At 40.9% G+C, this 17,941-nt stretch overlaps 2 protein-coding genes across 4 annotated transcripts in view; both read right to left on the bottom strand.

Moving 5' to 3' along the window:
• Positions 1 to 468: 468 nt before the first annotated feature.
• LOC308582605 (uncharacterized protein C3orf62) lies at positions 469 to 6,341 on the bottom strand. 2 transcript variants are annotated; one of them, XM_081185913.1, is made up of 5 exons: positions 5,578 to 6,341; positions 4,205 to 5,278; positions 2,796 to 3,225; positions 1,813 to 1,904; positions 469 to 837 (listed from the first exon to the last, which is right to left on the bottom strand). In XM_081185913.1, the coding sequence occupies exons 3-5, from the start codon at positions 3,218 to 3,220 to the stop codon at positions 587 to 589; spliced, it is 768 nt and encodes a 255-aa protein (XP_081042039.1). In that variant the 5' UTR covers positions 3,221 to 3,225; positions 4,205 to 5,278; positions 5,578 to 6,341; the 3' UTR covers positions 469 to 586. The 2 variants fall into 2 exon arrangements, with proteins under 2 accessions (XP_081042039.1, XP_081042040.1); XM_081185914.1 differs by lacking the exons at positions 4,205 to 5,278; positions 5,578 to 6,341 and adding an exon at positions 3,998 to 4,194.
• A 133-nt stretch (positions 6,342 to 6,474) lies between these two features.
• USP4 (ubiquitin specific peptidase 4) overlaps positions 6,475 to 17,941 on the bottom strand; it is a 41,385-nt gene continuing 29,918 nt past the window's right edge. For both annotated transcript variants that reach the window (XM_081185828.1, XM_081185829.1), the window contains 9 exons: positions 15,375 to 15,566; positions 14,356 to 14,444; positions 13,809 to 14,027; positions 13,646 to 13,716; positions 12,991 to 13,106; positions 11,702 to 11,851; positions 10,256 to 10,359; positions 9,355 to 9,443; positions 6,475 to 8,632 (listed from right to left, as the gene is read on the bottom strand). In XM_081185828.1, the coding sequence (XP_081041954.1) occupies positions 8,513 to 8,632; positions 9,355 to 9,443; positions 10,256 to 10,359; positions 11,702 to 11,851; positions 12,991 to 13,106; positions 13,646 to 13,716; positions 13,809 to 14,027; positions 14,356 to 14,444; positions 15,375 to 15,566 (1,150 nt within the window). In that variant the 3' untranslated portion in view covers positions 6,475 to 8,512. The remainder of the gene's footprint in view (positions 8,633 to 9,354; positions 9,444 to 10,255; positions 10,360 to 11,701; positions 11,852 to 12,990; positions 13,107 to 13,645; positions 13,717 to 13,808; positions 14,028 to 14,355; positions 14,445 to 15,374; positions 15,567 to 17,941) is intronic.

Below are 17,941 nucleotides of genomic sequence, written 5' to 3'. Positions count from 1 at the left end.
GTGTACATATTCCCTGCCCCCCTTGTGGCAGATTGTAAATCTGCTCTTGAGGGGAATGTAAAGAGGTTTCTGTACTATAGCAGATGCTGAATGTTTTAAGGTGCATGGAGTAACTTTAAATGCTCACTTTGTAGTTAGTTACTTCTAAAATCACTTTCACAATATCTCATCCTGTCCTTGCAAGCATTTTCTCTTGAATAGCTTTACAAAATAAGGCAGCTAAAAGCTTGAAGAACTTTAAGGCAGTTTTGACATAATGTAGATAGTTGGATTTGTACCATCCCATTGCTTGACAAATGTAGTGGGAAACCATGACTATATAATCAGTTACCCCTTGTCATGCACATTGCGGATAAGTTGTTCCTCAAAAGACAGGAAGACAATATCTTAAGGGTAGTATCTTCTGATCCAGGCCTAGATAATGTTCCGTGTTCATTAGCCTATGGGGAAAACACTATAACGCCACACTATTGTAAATCACTTTAATAGTGCATCTTGCAACAGAAAGGATTATTTGCCTAAGTTTCCATGGTTCAGAAGCATTAATTATCAAATCTTAAATAGCTCACACCTCACACCAGCCTTTCTACTGCAGCTGCTGCAAGGTGGAGCTGTTTGGTTTGTAATCCTCTTCCATATCCAGCAGTGTTTCAATAATTGCTTCATCCTCTAAGGTATGCTCCAGGACCTTTCTGAAACCGATCTGTGCACTTGGATCCAAGGCTGAGGCCTCATCTAGAGGAAACAGTTCACTTGAGAGCCTAGACATCTGCTGAAGTTCATTCTCAAAGTCAGTTTTCCTGTGCATCCTCTCTGATGGCCAAATAGCTGGGTTATCTTCAGTGTAAAAACAAGAATGCAACTTATCAGTCCTGCCCCTAAATATCTGCACAAGTTGAAGAATAGCTGATACATAGAGGGATTTTCAGCATAAACACTCCTGATAAGCTTCCATTACATGTAAAGTAAGTGCAAGTACTAGGCTTTTTCCCCCCCTAAAGAGGAACCCAGTGCTTTTAGCATTCTAATAACAATTACTCAAATATCTCCCTTCCAAGTTTGGAATAAAGTACCTTCATGTTTGTCAATAGGTGATGGCTTGAAAGCAAGTGTGTAGCAATGGATGTGAAGGATTCTAAATTATGAACGCTAATTGGACCACAGTGGTCTAAAGGAGGGATGATTCACCTATGAGCTGCATCCTGCCTGCCAAGACTTTTCTATGCCCTTCTCTTCTCTCTCTTTCCTCACCCCCAGGAATTTGGCAGGGATGGTGATTAATTATTTAACCAATTCAATTCTTCCTGCATGTAGAGTACTTCTCAGAAGGCTTGTGCAAGTTCAGGATGCAAATGGTCTCCCACTCACCTGATCAATTACCTGATGTGTGGGAACGAAGCTGCATTCCCATTGTGATGGAAGGATCAGAGTACAGAGCCTCCATCTCCCTGTTCACCAGATCAATCATTGGGTCCAAAAGGTTAGCCATCCTGGTCTAAAGTATTCCTCCCTAGCCATATGTAACAGTTTCCAAGTCAGAAAGTTTTATTTCAAGGATGTGCTTGCTTAACCTTTTCTGATGAAATTATTTGCCATGGTACACCCTGTAATAATGCACTCACTCTAGCAGCTATTGGTTAAAAACTTGATTAAAATAGTACTGACTGCTTGTTCATGTAATGGAGAAATAACTAAAGATACCTCACCAGGTTACACAGTCTATTACAGGCTCTGCAGATATGCAACTCAATTGCTCTTTACAGTCCCAGTTTTAAAAAGCCATGTCTGGTAAGCAGGGCAGACAACACTTACCACTCATATTGGCAAGATCTTTCAGGCTCTGTGGAGGAACATCAGTGGCACTTATACTTGCTTCTGACTTCACAGGCCTTTCATCAGGTTTGCTAAACACCACAGAAACACGTTATGGAGACTGTTCTTACATTGTTCAGTTAAACATTCTCTAAAGTGTATGATCTCTACCAAAATTGTACACTAGTATATCTTAGCTTTCTGAATCATGGTTTAGAACTTTCCTGTATGTTGAGAAATAAATGTGCTTGCACCAGCAATTACAAAACAATTACCATATTTTTCGCCCTATAGGACGCACTTTTCCTCCTCCAAAAATGAAGGGGAAATGTGTGTGCGTCCTATGGGTCGAATGCAGGCTTTCGCTGAAGCCTGGAGAGCGAGAGGGGTCGGTGTGCACCGACCCCTCTGGCTCTCCAGGCTTCAGGAAGCTATCCGCAAGCCGTGGGAGAGCTGCGTGACTTCGCACAGCTCTCCCACGGCTTGCGGAGAGCTGCCTGCAACCCGAAGCCTAGGGCATGCTGAGCTCAGCACGCCCCAGTCTTTGGGCTTCGCGCAGCTCTCCGCAAGCCGTGGGAGAGCTGCGCGAAGTTGAGCAGCTCTCCCACGGCTTGCGGATAGCAGCCTGTTCTGGGGGCTGGGGGAAAAATTTTTCTTTTCTTTATTTCCCCCCAAAAAACTAGGTGCGCCCTATGGGCCGGTGCGCCCTATGGGGCGAAAAATACAGTAGTAGAGGTGGTCTAAAACTGAACCATGAGGAGCACCCTAACACTGTGCTTTACCATTCCACAGAGTAAGGCAGTGGGATTTGAGCATCTCTGAAAGGTGGCAAATTGTTAATTAATAAATATATTTCTCATGTGACAACATATTTTGAGCCAACTCTTTGGACCAGTCTGAAGCCACATCAACAGCCATCCGAATAGAAGCTCAGTGCTATTCATCCTAAGACAAAAATTAAGCCTGTGACAAGCAGAGCATACCTTAGGTGTCCTTTCTTCCATCTCTCACTGTCTTCTGGGCTGATAAAAAACTGCCGGTCAGCCATGAAGATGGGAGGATGTAGCCATGTGTTTTCCTTGCTTGTCAAGGGTTCCCGTTTTGTACATGGAATGTTGGAAGCGGTAGTCACTGGAATTAAGTTTGGCCTGAAGAGGGGATTCTCCTTTTCAGGAGTGGAAGAGACTGGTAAAGATGACTGGGGGCAATACACAGTTGAAAGAGTAAGTTCTCCCTTCTGACTAAAGAGATCTGCATTTAGGGGTGAAGAGGGCCGTGCTGTCTGCAAGTCAAAGTTCTGGTCAGTGGTGGAATCTGGGGAGGGGGGAAAAGGAACCAAGAGGTCTTCCATCGCTCTGTCAATAGCTGCAGTTAGCTCCTTACGGCATCTGTTCAGTTTTTCTGACATCTCACCTGAAAGGAAGAAGTATCACGTTTCCAGGAGTTTGGTTATGTAAGAAATATAAGGTTGGGAGGGTGCGCACAGATTGAAATCAATACTAAGTTGCTAATCCATTCAGTTATAGTGCAGTCAGCTAATCCTAGCATTTCCTTTTCTCTGTATACTATGTCCTTGATGCAGATGGATTACTGAATGTTAATGCAACATTAAAAACAAAAAGGATTAAAAAATCAGATGCGATTTTTCAAATACTTCACACACAGGCCATGATTTTTACATGTGCTGAAGTACACTTTAGATTGTTTTATTCAGGGCTACTTAGTTTGACATTTGCATAGCATACAATACTTCCTGCTAGACTTTCTTCAGGACGACTTGTCTTCAAAACCTTATTCAGCTGTTAAACTTGTCAGGTGAATTTGAGACCAGCCTAGTCTACGTTACAAGGCTGTAAGGATAAGGAGAACCCTTATACCCCAGCTCAATCACCGATACCTGTGGGAGAATCAATGGCTGTCCCCCAAGTTGGTGAGGCACATTTGACATCAGCACAAAACTGATCCTTCAGTGTTACTGACCTCCTGTGGAATGAACGTCCAATAGAGATTTAGCAGGCACTTGCAATATTAACCTTCAAACTCTTGCTCGAAAACTTATTTACCATCAGGCTTGTGTCAATTAAGGTGTGTGTGTCAGTTTTACTAGACACTTGCTCTAGTAAAACCCAGCCATAGAAATCCCGTTATATTCTCCCAATATATCCAGAAAGCCACTACAGCTTACCTGGTTCTTTACTTGCAGTCAACAACCTTTCACTTCATCTATTAACAATGTATAAGAATGGACCATTTTTTCTACTCTTGTGACTACTGAGTGGTTAATAAGTGCTAACGAGTAATTTAACACACTTTCATAGTTTGAATAAATGCCCTTTCTAAATTGAACGTGGAGCAATCCATCCTACAGACAAATCAACTCTGAATTGTTCACCTGTTGTGATGGTTTACCAAGTTGTCCCAATATCAAGACAAGTGCAGGATAGAAGATCGATTGCTTAAGCACTTTTGAGTAACATGGGGATGATCAACAACTGGATATGGAGACTTCTAGTAAACAGTCTGTTGCCTCCCCCCTCTACTGAAGGTTTTCAACTGTCACGGAACCTTTCCCCTGTGCTAGAACTTTCTCTCAAGTTTGTACTCGGTGCCTTTTGCCCAACAGCATAAGACAGACCATTTCAAAATCAACTTTGAGTAAAACCATCTCTCTGCCACATAACCGTCTTGGTGCCAACTGATGTTTCCCACCTAGCATTTTTTACCTAGTGCTTGTCACATAAACCAGGGCTGTGGTCCTCTAGAGGTTACTGGGCTCCACCTCGCATTAGCCCCAGCCAGCCAATGATCAGGGATTATGGGCACTGTAATCCAGCAACCTCTGGATGACCACAGGTTCCTCACCCTCGCAATCAATGATAAGAATAATGAATTTTATTATTTATACCCATCTTACTGGGTTTCCCCAGCCACTCTGGCCATCTGACAGCATATATAAAACATAGTAAAATATCAAACATTAAAAACTTCCCTATGTCTAAAAGTTATGTAGTTCTTTATCTTTTTGGCATCTGCAATCCTTTCTGTCACCTCTGCCTTTTCCTTGGCACTGCTCCATAGCTGATCCAATGTAGGATTTAATACTATACTAGGATTCACTCAAGAATCACCACATTTTAACATGGATTGGCAAGGAAGGAAATCAACTATTCAACTTTCTTCCAACTGTCCTTTTGTGCTTGAACAGTAATTTTAATTCTTTCCATACTCTGATCACACAGCTGGAGAAGTTAACAAAGAAAACTAGTTCCATTTTAGAAATCAAAATGACAAAAATAATGTTTTTACATGAGATGCACCTCTATCCATTTTATAATCTTACCTACATAGTCAAAAAATTTTTAGGGATAGCCAGCACAATAGTATCAGGTGTAAATTATAGTTTGTATTACTGTAAATATATTCTGGTCTTGTCTTTTTCCATTAAATTGGTACCTCTGGTTAAGAACTTACCGTACTTTTTGCCCTATAGGGCGCACCGGCCTATAGGGCGCACCTAGTTTTTTTGGGGGGAAACAAAGAAAAAAAATATTTACCCCCCAGGCGCGGGGCTGGGGAAGCCCGAGCTTCCCCCGACCCCAGAACAGGCTGCTATCCGCAAGCCTGGAGAGTGAGAGGGGTCGGTGCGCACCGATCCCTCTTGCTCTCCAAGCTTCAGTGAAAGCCTGCATTCGCCCCATAGGACGCACACACATTTCCCCTTCATTTTTGGAGGGGAAAAAGTGCGTCCTATAGGGCTAAAAATACGGTAATTCATTCCAGAGGTTCGTTCTTAACCTGAAACTGTTCTTAACCTGAAGCACTACTTTAGCTAATGGGGCCTCCCGCTGCCGTCGCACGATTTCTGTTCTCATCCTGAAGCAAAGTTCTTAACCCGATGTACTATTTCTGGGTTAGCGGAGTCTGTAACCTGAAGCGTCTGCAACCTGAGGTACCACTGTACTTACCCCCCCTTTATGCTTTATTATAATAAAAGCTTCTTAAATTAGTGTCATCAAATACATTGCTTACACTATAGTCATTCAGATATACTTTTTACAATGGGAATCAGAGAGAAAGCTATTTCCCCCCAAGCCAAATGGGAAATTAATGTCTCAGCAAATGGAAATCCTTGCTCTGATGGGATGTGCTAGTTGAATACCTTACAGATAAAAGCTGGCCCAGTTTTCAGAAGCAATTTCCAAATAAAGCCAATTTTGATCAAATTTATTTGTACTAGATACTACTGTGCTCTCGCAACCTTGTATATAGTGCTGGTTTGCAATGACTTTATTTCCTTTGGACAGGGTGGGAGAGGGAGAGAGATATATATATTTACAGACAGAGATTATATTTTTTGGAATTATGCATTTATCTACATGCATATCCTGGGCACATTTATCTACATGCACCATGATTTTTAAAACACAAGTCACTTGGAATCCTTTGGGTAACAAATGAGTAACAAGTCTAAATAATAAATAAACAATAATAAAATTGCAAAGCACCACTGTATTCCAAAATACACACTTCTGCCGAAAATAAAGTTCCCATAACATTTGCGGTGTTTCATACAGACTACCAATTAAAAACTAGAGATACAGGTTTGAGTATCTATTTCAAATCCCCATCCACCATACAGAAAAAACAAGGTCCACACTCAAGTGCAATCCACTCCTTTTTAATTTTTTTTCCTTTTATACAGTAAAGCCAGTCACTTACAAAGTGCTAGTCTAAAAACAGATTTTGACACTATACAGAATGTACACACCAGCTAGGATCCAGCCTGGTCAGAGGCAAATCCAGGTTCCTAATACCATCTTTACAGCATTTAGAAGAAATTTAGTTCAGGAGCCCAAAAATCACCCAAACACAAATGTGCACACTATCTGACCATACAGAGCAGTGAAAAGATTGCTGCAACAGTATGGAACAGAAATACATATGGTTACATTAAATTGCTCTTTGCTTTTAAATATCTGTTTCCTTATCGGTCCAAATGTTACATTCCAAAGAAAATATAACCCAGAAAAACAGGAAAAAACAAAACAGTGCAATGCTACAGTTTGAACTTAGCCTTTAAATAATTCCAGCCCTAACCCCACCCACCAACCCAAGTGTGCAGGAAAATAATATCCAGTTGAGACAAGACCTCAAATCAATTAAAGAACCTGGAAGCATTAGCAACTGAACCAAACAACTCAAATTTCAGTGTTTAAAAGGACTATCCTGGAGAACGCAATAGTAATCACTGGAAGATAGTGAGGAAAATGCAGCTGACAGCAATGAGGACTCTTCTGCTCTGTAAGTTAAAAAGAACACGATCACTTTTAATCAGTTCTGCTAAAATGGTGTGGCCTGACGATTCCACTGGCTACCACTTGCCTGACGTCATGCCGATAAAGATCAGCACAGAAGCAGTCTGGGAGAGGAATATTTCTTAGTTTGCTGAAGGGAATCCGTGGGAATGTGTTCAGAGCACAAAAGTGAAACACCTTTACACAGGTGCCAAGATAGTTTCAAAGCCATGACACTAAATGGGAAATGTCTTGAGGTGTCATAGCAGTGTGCATGGGAATTCCACGGTGTTACCTGAAAGCTCCTTTCCTAGAAGGTTCTTGTCTATCATCCTCCATGGAGGAGGAGGCTGTGGGTAGGAAGAAGTCAAACAACATTTACTCTTGCCATCTCTCAGCCAATGAGGAAAAAATACTAAGGAAGTATGAGGATAGCAGAAGATTACAAAAAGAGAAATGAAATGGCTAGAAAGAAAAATAGTGTGTCTGAGACCACCCAAAAGGACATATGCCACTGGACGTTGATTCCTATGCAGCCTTCAAGAGATGGACTCTGAACTTTTCATGGTGTGGCTGAAAGTGCACAGAAATAGAAGACAGTTGACAGCGGAAATTTTAAAAACTACCCCAATGAGACTTGAATAAAGAAGCCTTGTGATTGCGCAATATGTAAGTTACCAACTAGATCAGGAAGAAACTCAGAGCATATAAGACTCCATGTGAGTTGGTGTGAAGAATAGGCCCCATGAATACTGCTGCTGGAAAGGCTGGGGGTGGGGGAGAGTTAATCTTTGGGACAGATCCTAAATAATTGTTTTATTAGCACACCACAAGAAAATGTGGGGATTGTGACTCCTGTATGGGACACAATGTGCCAGAACAAATAGGCAATTTTCTCTTTTTCTTAAAAGCACACACAAGCTCACCATGCCATGTCAGCAAGGGACTGACAGCAACATAGTGCCAAAATGTGCTGTGCAAGATTGGAACTTGTGCCAAATGTTCACTTCTCTTTTACTCTGGAAACACAAGCACTCAGGCATCTTCTGCAATGCATAGAGCTCAAACCAGAGTTCTACTTACAGTCAAATGTTGTTTCCTCTTGCAACACAGCCCCACTTTCATGCATTGCTCCAGTCATACAGCATAGCTCCTGCTTCCACACAGTTTCTGCCAGACTACACAGTCAGATTTAGATAACACTTTATTGAATAACTATTTGTTTAAAAGCTCTTTGGCTATGATATACCCAAGTCCTTGACATCTTATTGCTTCCCTATGCTATCCATAGTTACTGCTCATTGAGTCCTTCTGTACTGAAACTCCTGTTTGATTCTTACAAAAATCAGTTCTTGGGTGCCTTTTAAAATTAGCAATATGACTTGTTTAAACCCCACCACATAGGTTCAGTTGGTATCCATGCCATCACATTCCTCAGATTTCAGCTCAGTGCTTATGCAAGGAGCGGGGTTTCCCTTGAGCATGCCATCCCTACGTTGGTAGAAGAGGACATATGCCGCTTTTGTCTGCAAGGCAAGGTGAGAAATAATGGGATTAAATTGTCTTCAAGCCTGCATGCAAGAGAAGTCCCAGTACCAACACCCTATTCTCTAGTAGCTCTGTAGATCTAGGGCAGCCTCCCACAACTTGGTGCACTCTGCATGTTTTGGACTACAACTCTCGATCATCCCTGACCATTCACCATACTGGCTGGAGCCAATGGAAACTGTAGTGCCACATCTGGAGGGATGTATGTTTGCTACCTGTGTTTGACAGAAATAGATAATCCAGCACTCATTCCTGAAAGTGATTTAAGAAAACAGTGTGAAGAAAGTCTGACCAAGTCAAACAGCTGCACTCAGCTCCATCTTCCTTATAAGTTTCCATGTGTATGGCTTCAATTATTTTTAGAAAACACTCTGCATGTCCATTCCTACCTTGCCGATTTAGCAGCTGCATAAACATTGTTAGGGAGTATTTGGGGGGGGGGGAGGCCTGAATCTCAGATCTCATGCCCCTTTAAAAAAAAGGGGTTTTTAAACACACTGCTTACACAGCAGCCAGGCACACTGAAAAGTAAAGTGCCAATGAAATCCCTGTCAACCAGCATCTTAATGTGTAGAACTATGCAGTGATGAAAATGTGTATTGTTGGTCAGAGCCTCAATTTTAAGTACTCAGCAACACCCCAAAAATTCTAAAAGTTACAAAGTACATCAAGGTATACTCAGTTGACTTCAAATACATACCACTATTTGCTCTTCGGATGCTGGAGACACACTGCTGTCATCAAAGTAGTACCATTTGCCATTCACTTTATTCTTAGCATATGCAGTATCTACCAGGGAAGCAGAAGAGACATAATGGACTTGTTTAGAGGTACAGAGTGAGATTTACAAGTGCTGATAGCCCACAGTTCCATTTAACAGTAGCTCCCCCCCCTTAAACTCACTTATCAAAGGCCACTTTGTGCCTAGCTGACAATGACCAAAAGGAGCATGAATAAATCACGAAGAGCCATTAATAGTTTGAGATTAGAAAAACATTCTGATGTGCTATCTGTGTCAAATATGTGGCAAACCTTGAACAGTTTAATCAGATGTAACTTGTAGATTCTCTTCTACAGCTTAATTGAATGGTTTTATGTTTTGCACAGGAAGTATTTTTGGTGCAACAGGAGCAACTACAAAGATGCTAGTCCCAATCCTCCAGTGGTACAAATGTGATGGAGGTTCAGTGGGACAGAGGAAGAAAGCCTTGATTTGAAGCAGAGCAAAGGCTATTGGTTTAAGAAGGCATGTACTCTAGTTATATAAAGAGAAAGTTACTGAGAAGGAGAAGCACTGCACTGGGGCAAGGCATAGCTTCACATTTTTAATAGCAAAGGTCCAATGAGCATTTGTGTGGTACACACTCAACCCACAAGTTGTTGTTTTTTTAAGAAGAAGCAACTGCATTTTACTCAATTCAGTTTTTCTCTTAAAATACTACTATAGTCCACACACAGCAAGCCTGACTAACACGGGGGGGGGGGGGGCTGCGCTGAAATCTGTCAGGTCTTCCACTAAGCTCCTTTTATCTTGCATATTATCTAATGGGAACATTTTGAAATTCTGCAGTTACACATCCAGAAAGAACATAATTACTCACAGTGGCCAACACCCATGCCTCCATAGTGATTGGAAACAGCAATGAGGTCATACACATATGGGCTTGCTGCCGGGTCACAAACGAACTCAGACATGTTCAAATCCCTACAAGAAAGAGTCGCAAGGGAAAGGTCAGCCAGCAACAAGTGCAAGGTGATATTGAAACCTCAAGACAAATAAAAAGACTTCCATGAGCCCCCAGACAGTGCTGTAAGCACCCAACACTTCTTTTTTAAATATCCCAATATTTAGCGTCAGTAACTGACTTCACTGCCACTGCTAACTCCTAGGAGGAAAGCCAGTTCACAATATCAACCTCAATAACCACACAGTGCTCCCCCAATGTCCCTGCAGATGCAGGAACAGGCATTTCCACAATACACCACAAATGTAGTGGCAATTTTTTCAGTTGCAGCCAATGCTGGGTGATTTCCATGACTGCAACATCTGTGGACATTGGAAAGCCTGGTTTGCATGAGGCACTGTACAAGTGCAATCTCGAAGTGCATTGAGACAAAACTGACTGTGTGACCTAACCTGAAGTAACGTTTGGAAGAGGTGCTCGAATATGGTAGCTTAGCAGTTGTTGTTCAGAGTTGGACTTATCATATATTCCAGTGCTACAGAATTACAGAGAAAATATTAGACCTCAATATCCTCCGGTGAGCAGAAATAGCAGGCGCAAGATCAGGGCCAGGAACTTACGACTTTGTATTCTGCCTCTACTATACCCTACATCCAAATCAAGTCCTGGATGCATATAAAGTGGTATCTTGGTTCTCGAACGTAATCTGTTCCAGAAGTCCGTTCGAGTTCCGAAACATTCGAAAACTGAAAGCGGAAGCCTCAATACGGAAAACTCAAAATGGAAGCCATGTTTCCTGTTCGACTTCCGAGGAGCGTTTGAAAACTGTGGCATTTACTTCCAGGTTTTTGGTGTTCAAGTTCCGAAACGTTCAACTACGTTCAAAAACCAAGGTACCATCGTATATGTCAAAGCTCTGACTGTGCAGCAGACTTAGGGAGAAATTCAACATCACACTACGATAGTTCCATTAATGCAAGCATTTCTGCATGCCAGATGGAACCATCTTCCCTCTCCTCTCCTACCACACTGTCCTAGGGAACCACTCAGCTGGTGGAAGGCATGCAGGGGGGGGGGGGGAGGAGTGGGAAAGCCCCATTCTGTTGGCTCCTGCTAGTGCAACTATTTAGCTGAATCCAGCTCTTAACCTCGAGTGCACTATGTTGTTGTAAAATATTAATCGACCACTGAAGTGGATGGTAGAAAACCGTGACAGACATGCTTCTGGCTCCTCACATTTTGAAGGCTAAAATCCAGCCTGTGTACCAAGGTTCTAGTTCCCAGCTGGGTTCTCCAGTCAGTGAACCCAAATTATTTGTATTTCTTTTTTGCTCTGACCACCAATGCAACCAAAAATCCTACCTGATAGGGAATTCAACCACAGTGTCAAGCTTATCCCTCCAGTATCTGTTATATGAGAAGCGTTTTAAATGTACTACTAAAATACGTGGAAGTGACCAGAGATCAAATTTCTTAGTGGCTTGTTGATGTTTCTTGCAATTGGGACAGTACCTGAAAGAACACCAAAAAGAAAGGTAAACTAAAATAATTATTATTCCTCCTCCTTTCTAATCTTTGAAAACATTTACATTTGTATATATTTAATAAAAAACCTTAGGGACAAAAAATGAATAATACTGAGGAAACACAGAAACCATGCCCTGAATAAGGACCAGGCTGGAAAACTGGATGTAACATCAAGTTCTGTTCTGGCATAACAGCAAGACAGCAGTTAGGAAAAGCTTAAGCTACCTTCCTGTCAAGGCCAGCAAATTGGATGTCCATCCTGATGAGGTGGCAAAGAGAGCTAAGGAACAATAATCAGAGAAGAGGAAATACTGACTGATGGATTCTCAAGGAGCCCCCAACTAGACTGCACTGTGAAAATGCTGTGCCACTTTTTGCCTCCAATTTGTCTTCCAATGGGTAGTCTGATCCGCCAGTATACCAGAATGTAGCTTCATGTTAAGTCCAGCATTTCAGTTCAGTCACAGGCCAGGCTAGCAAGCGGGAAAGTTTTGCTTAAAAACAAAGCCCACATCCAGAGATCGGGAGGAACAAAAGAGATTTGTGCTGAAGGATCCTCCAGTCTACAGAGGCATGTGTGCTGAGGCAAAGTTATCAATGTCCAAAGATAGAAGGGGTAGCCTATGTGGCTGGCCTACACAAGTTTCCCAGCAGTACATTAGTTCTGTGGAAATAGCAGCTGCCTGTATAAACCTGTAAGATCACTTACATCATCTGGGGAAATTTTACTCATGACACTGTAGCCTACAGATAATCACAGGGTGATTACCTGAAACAGGTATTTTTGCCCAGGCTTTCCTTAGTCTATAGGTTTGGACCCTATTATTGCTCTTAATGCAATTGTACATAATCATATAAGCCTTCCTGCTGACGGCATGTTATAATTCTTATATGCATGTAGTACAAAGAAGTTAATATTTTCCAGGATCGGTCAAGCGCTGTTCTTACTACAAGATTTAACCATGTGAAATCAAGCCACCTCAAAAGTTACTAAATGAAATCAGCCTGAGCTACCTTTTCTACATGACCTACAGGGCAAAATGCATAGATAATATCCATGCTTTAGTCACTTGCTAAACACAGCCCAGAGATGTTATTGATATGCGAAAACACAGCAAACCTACCATGGATCATGTTCACCAAGTGTTTCCATAGTAGTGAACAGTTCTATGCAATCTTTCAGAGCTACGGTAGTTTTCTTCTTCTGTGGCTGAAACATACTGTTGTGTTTTTCAAATGCCTACCAAAAAGAAATATACATTATGTTTTTTCCTCAAGTGTAAGATGCATGTTAAACCTTCTAAAAATTAACACACCACACAGGAGAATACTTTAAACCCTTCTGTACTAATTGTCTACAACTTTTATTTCAGCTTGATTCTTTGCCCTCCTCCTCTTCTCTGGTAATGCCTTCGTACACTTTACTCATACAAAGATGGTACAATACCGTTTTTGTAATCACACATATGATGTCAAGTGTGAGACAGGTAAAAGACCTGTGTCAGCCAAAATGGGGTTTGCAAAGCTCAGTGGTAAGCGGTGTGCACAAAGCTGAACCATCAGCTGATCACCAACTCTTGAGAAGCCTTGTGCATGGCACTCTGCTGGTGCTGATAATGACCTGTTGTCAATATTCTATGACAATGCTCTATTTCCTCAGTACCTTTATCAAAGTACAAAGGCAGAATAAACCACATAATCTTGCCTAACCCCCTGCCAACAGTTATTAGGGGCCAGACTACAGCAGTGCCCTTTAAAAGGTGGGGGAACGCTAATCACCTGTGCCTCATGTTCATCAAAAAGCAACTTTCGGGTGTCAGAATCCCAATCAATAGCAAGAGTTGCATGAGCTGGAAAAGAAGAAAAGAAGAAAAGCAATAACATCATGTAAATCTGCCAAAGATGAGGTGTGTCTAGGATGACAATTAGAGGAGATACCTACAACTCAACTTGAGGATTTTCCCATCTGTATTAAGGGAGTTTATTTCTGATGTTCCATAAGAGTTCACAAGACTGAAGCTAAAGAGATGCCTTCTGTGATGCAGGCCTTCCTTTTCCAGGTCATCCTGGATGCAGTCCTCTGATTTGCAGGCATCTGTTTCTGATATTTTCTCCTTACTGTCTTCCTCTCCATTCTGATGTTCCATTTCTTCAACATCACCTGAAACATATTTTAAAGATTGTTTTTCAGTTTTGTTGTTCCTCCATAGCATTTATAATATCCTTTGTCTGAAAATTAATAAGCAAATGATTACAACAGCAGCTTTGAAAGGAATGCAGCTAAATCAGAGAGGACCAGGGAGGAGTCTGTACCCAACTTTGCAAGTTATCACAACATGCAATATACTTAATAGTGTTATTTGAAGAATATTTCTAAAGCACAAAAGGTTGTATACTAGCACAGGATGTATAAAACTATTGAGGAGTCATGTCTACTACTTTAGACAACACAGATTTAGTTAAATAATACCCATCTTAGGATAATTTACCTTCAGACACACTACTGGAGCCATTGCAATTCTCACTATCTGGACATCTTTCAGAACATTCTTCTTTTAAGGAAACTTTTACATAGCGACTGAAACACATAAATTATTTTTTTCATTAAACGCTGACACGAGTGACCCATTATTGGAAAGGCAGGTACATTAGGAGAAAAGAACAATTAGTGCAAAATCTCCTCTAGATGTTGATGATTACAATTCCTACCATTCCTAACTGTTAGCAATGTTGACTGGGATTGATGGGAGTTGGGTATCTATCTCATCAGGAAAGCAGCCAGATTGAAAGTACAGAAATATTTCCTCACCCACTATGATTATCATACACATATAAAATAAAAGGATCCTTAAATCCCTTCAATTTCCTTGAAAATTGGTAAGATATGTAAAAGAAAATATGAAATAAGCAAATTGATTCACTGTTTATGTTATTACCATAGGAGTTTTCTCTTAGGATATAGAATGCTGTAATATAATCAACATTTTCACAAATATGGTAACATCAAGATAAACAAACTAATTTAGTTCAGTTCCTTAAGTTAAGCATGCATTGTGTGATGACTACTAGTTTAGATTTGGGGTGGAGTTTTTTTAGCAAAAAGAAATTCATGGAAGCTTAATGCAACCTGTATACACAGAAGCAGTACACAGATAAGGGCCAGGACTTTCTTGTGCCGCTTCTGAGTTTTCAGAGGTATCTGGTTGATAGCTGCTAGTGACAAAAAGTTGGTCTTTGATCTTAGATTCTTTTTGGGTTCATATAAAGGAAGAGTTTCAACCAACCAGGTTAATACAAGACATTTGTCAGAAAATTCTACAACTATGGAAGTACTTGCAGTTTCAAACTCATATACTGATAAGCTACCAGTGGATGCAGAACAATAACAATTAGGCACACACAAACTAGTAACATCTAATAACAATCCTGTTGTAGAGTAATTGGAGAAACGAAGATGATTGCACTTAGAAATGAGTAAACTTATATGCCACAGAGGTCCTGTACTCACCTAATCCGCTCCAATATAACATTGTACAAGTGATCTAGGGTAAGCTTGTGTTTGGGTATAGCTATGAGTAGTGGTTGCCCATAGAGAACAGTCCCCGGAGCAGCACTGGATTGTCTTGCTTTCTTTTCTCTGAAGTAAACTGAAAGAGTGATGCATTCAGCACCATCTTCCGTTGACTTACAAACTTCGTATCTGCACAAAAGAGAGAAGAAGAGTGAGCAAAGTTCAGTCCTTTCAGAACTGGTAAGAGTGTCATGCCAGTCTTAAGCATTCACACTTGGAAGAGTCATATTCTACATCACAGTTCTTAAAATAGGAGCTGATTCTTAGCTCATGACTGAATAAACCATTTCCTTCTCTCTTTACTTGAACAATTAGATCCGGTTTTATTTTGAAAGTGTCAAAAGTTACCAGGTAATGAGGGCCCTGCCTGCAGACATGCAATGTAAAAAGATCTAGCGATCAGTCCTATGATGTTAACCCAAGACAGTAACTTGTACCCACAGGCATTCACAAACACCTGTTAATACAAACAACTAGAGCCATGAAGAATTTAATGCTGTATGACATAGTACTGGAACAATAAATCAGTTTGCTAGGAACCAGGATTTTTTTTAGGAGTCAAGGAGAACCAGGTGATTGAAGGGTGCATAAAGATCGGAAGGATGAGAAAAAGAGTACAGGAACCATAGGGAAAAAGGAAAAGACCTGTGAAACTCATCTGGGACAAAGAAAGTAAAGAAGTGGAGTACTGTTCCCTCAGGCACAGCTACAATAAACAGCAGCAGACCAAGTCTCCTCATTATTGCAACACTTGCAACTTGTATCTTCTCTGAACACCTCCCATGAATATGAAAGTCCTCCCATCTACTAGCACTTCCACCATGCATGTAGTAGTAGCCCTACTCAGAATGGTGCCTTGTAGTGATTCCTCACCACTTTTCTGAGTGGCAAAACAGAGGCATTGTACCTACCAAGGTTACAAAACATAAAGCCTTTTGCCTCTCACACTTAAAGTAAACACACAATCTGTATGCATGAATATAGGGAGGTATTCCTCTTGCTGTACCTCAACATTTGGTGTCTGTGAATTCATCCAGATTTCTCAAATCCTATTGATACTGCGTAAGTAAAATAAACAAACCAACTGTACACCTAAGTACATAAACATGCAACTGCCCATTATTATTAACAACCTCCACAATAAACCTAAATAGAATATTATTGATATGAAAATATAGCTTAAATGGGTATTATTAGTTAGCTTAATGTGCAAAGTTGCTGCAGTGTTACCTCGGGTTAAGTACTTAATTCGTTCCAGAGGTCCGTTCTTAACCTGAAACTGTTCTTAACCTGAAGCACCACTTTAGCTAATAGGGCCTCCTGCTACCGCTGCACCGCCGGAGCATGATTTCTGTTCTCATCCTGAAGCAAAGTTCTTAACCCGAGGTACTATTTCTGGGTTAGCGGAGTCTGTAACCTGAAGCGTATATAACCCGAAGTACCACTGTACTTCGTTCTTTACATATTGTTTTTCGTTCTTTTTTTACTCAAGACCCAAATTACAAAAAGTTCATTCTAGATTTAGCCCTGACTTATTTTTCTGACTTCTTTAACAATGTTAATTTAGATTAATCTGAATTATGCTTCAATTAAGTTAGATTCAGAGACTGGCCTTAAATTTTTTTCTAGACCCCCAAGACCAACCAATTTTGGCCACAGTTGCAAAAAGGGAAAAAAATAGCCAAAGTAGACAGAGAGCCCAGCATCCAAATGTGGCTACAAATGATCCCTTCCCTCAGTCATCAGATCAGTCATTTGAAGAGTGGAGAATGGGCGATAACCCTTCCTCCTCATCTAATCTGCATGGATCAACTAAAGAGGGGAGCTGCCTGCCTATGTAAACCTTGGGTGAGTGTGTATATGTGAGTGTGTGGAAGTGGCCACGCCTACTGCTGCTATGTGACTCTCAGAGGGTAGGCTAGGAGTGAATGTGTCCCTTAGGTCCCAAAATGTTACCCAACCCTGCTCTAAAGCAAAGAGCAGAATCACTCAAAACTATTTTGCTTCAGGCTATATAATCTCTAAGGAAGGAGCATTTCTAGGGTCAGATTTTATCTTAGTTTATAGTTGTATTTCACCACACATCCAAAACCCATTATCAGAGAGAAAACCAAAGAGTAATAGGATAAATCTTGTATTTCAGATACTACGTTCAAAATCTCCATAACCATTCAGTCTTTTACCAGTTCCAAGCAAACAAGGGTAGAGAAACTATGCAAGGTAAGGTGGGGGCAGGAAACCAGGGTAAAGTGACTGGCATGAGAATATTATGACAGTTGATGTCAGTAAGTTAAGTGTGACCTGCAAATCATTTTGGCAAAGTTTCATCAATTTTAAACATATATGCTGAATGCCTCCATTATCCAGGCTAAAATAACAAAGGCACTCAAACATATAAAATCTCTCCAGCCTCATATCCCAAGATGCTTCCCCTGGGAAGGAAAAACCCGACAAAAACTTTGCATATTTGTGCAATGATAGACACTTACCTGACCCCTTGTAGG

This window comes from Podarcis bocagei (genome assembly GCF_964188305.1).
Source record: "Podarcis bocagei genome assembly, chromosome: 2".
In the NCBI taxonomy this organism is placed as follows: Eukaryota; Metazoa; Chordata; class Lepidosauria; order Squamata; family Lacertidae; genus Podarcis; species Podarcis bocagei.
The sequence above is the reverse complement of the archived record's forward strand: the minus strand, read 5'-3'. Positions and strand labels throughout refer to the sequence as shown.

What these genes read in the sequence shown, in the direction of transcription:
- LOC308582605 (XM_081185913.1), bottom strand. Translation starts at nt 3,220, where the DNA reads ATGTCAGAAAAACTGAACAGATGCCGTAAGGAGCTAACTGCAGCTATT. An exon ending in TGGAAGAAAGGACACCTAAG is followed by an intron (nt 1,905 to 2,795) that starts GTATGCTCTGCT and finishes TGTGGTGTTTAG; the next exon opens with CAAACCTGATGAAAGGCCTG. An exon ending in AGATCTTGCCAATATGAGTG is followed by an intron (nt 838 to 1,812) that starts GTAAGTGTTGTC and finishes TTTACACTGAAG; the next exon opens with ATAACCCAGCTATTTGGCCA.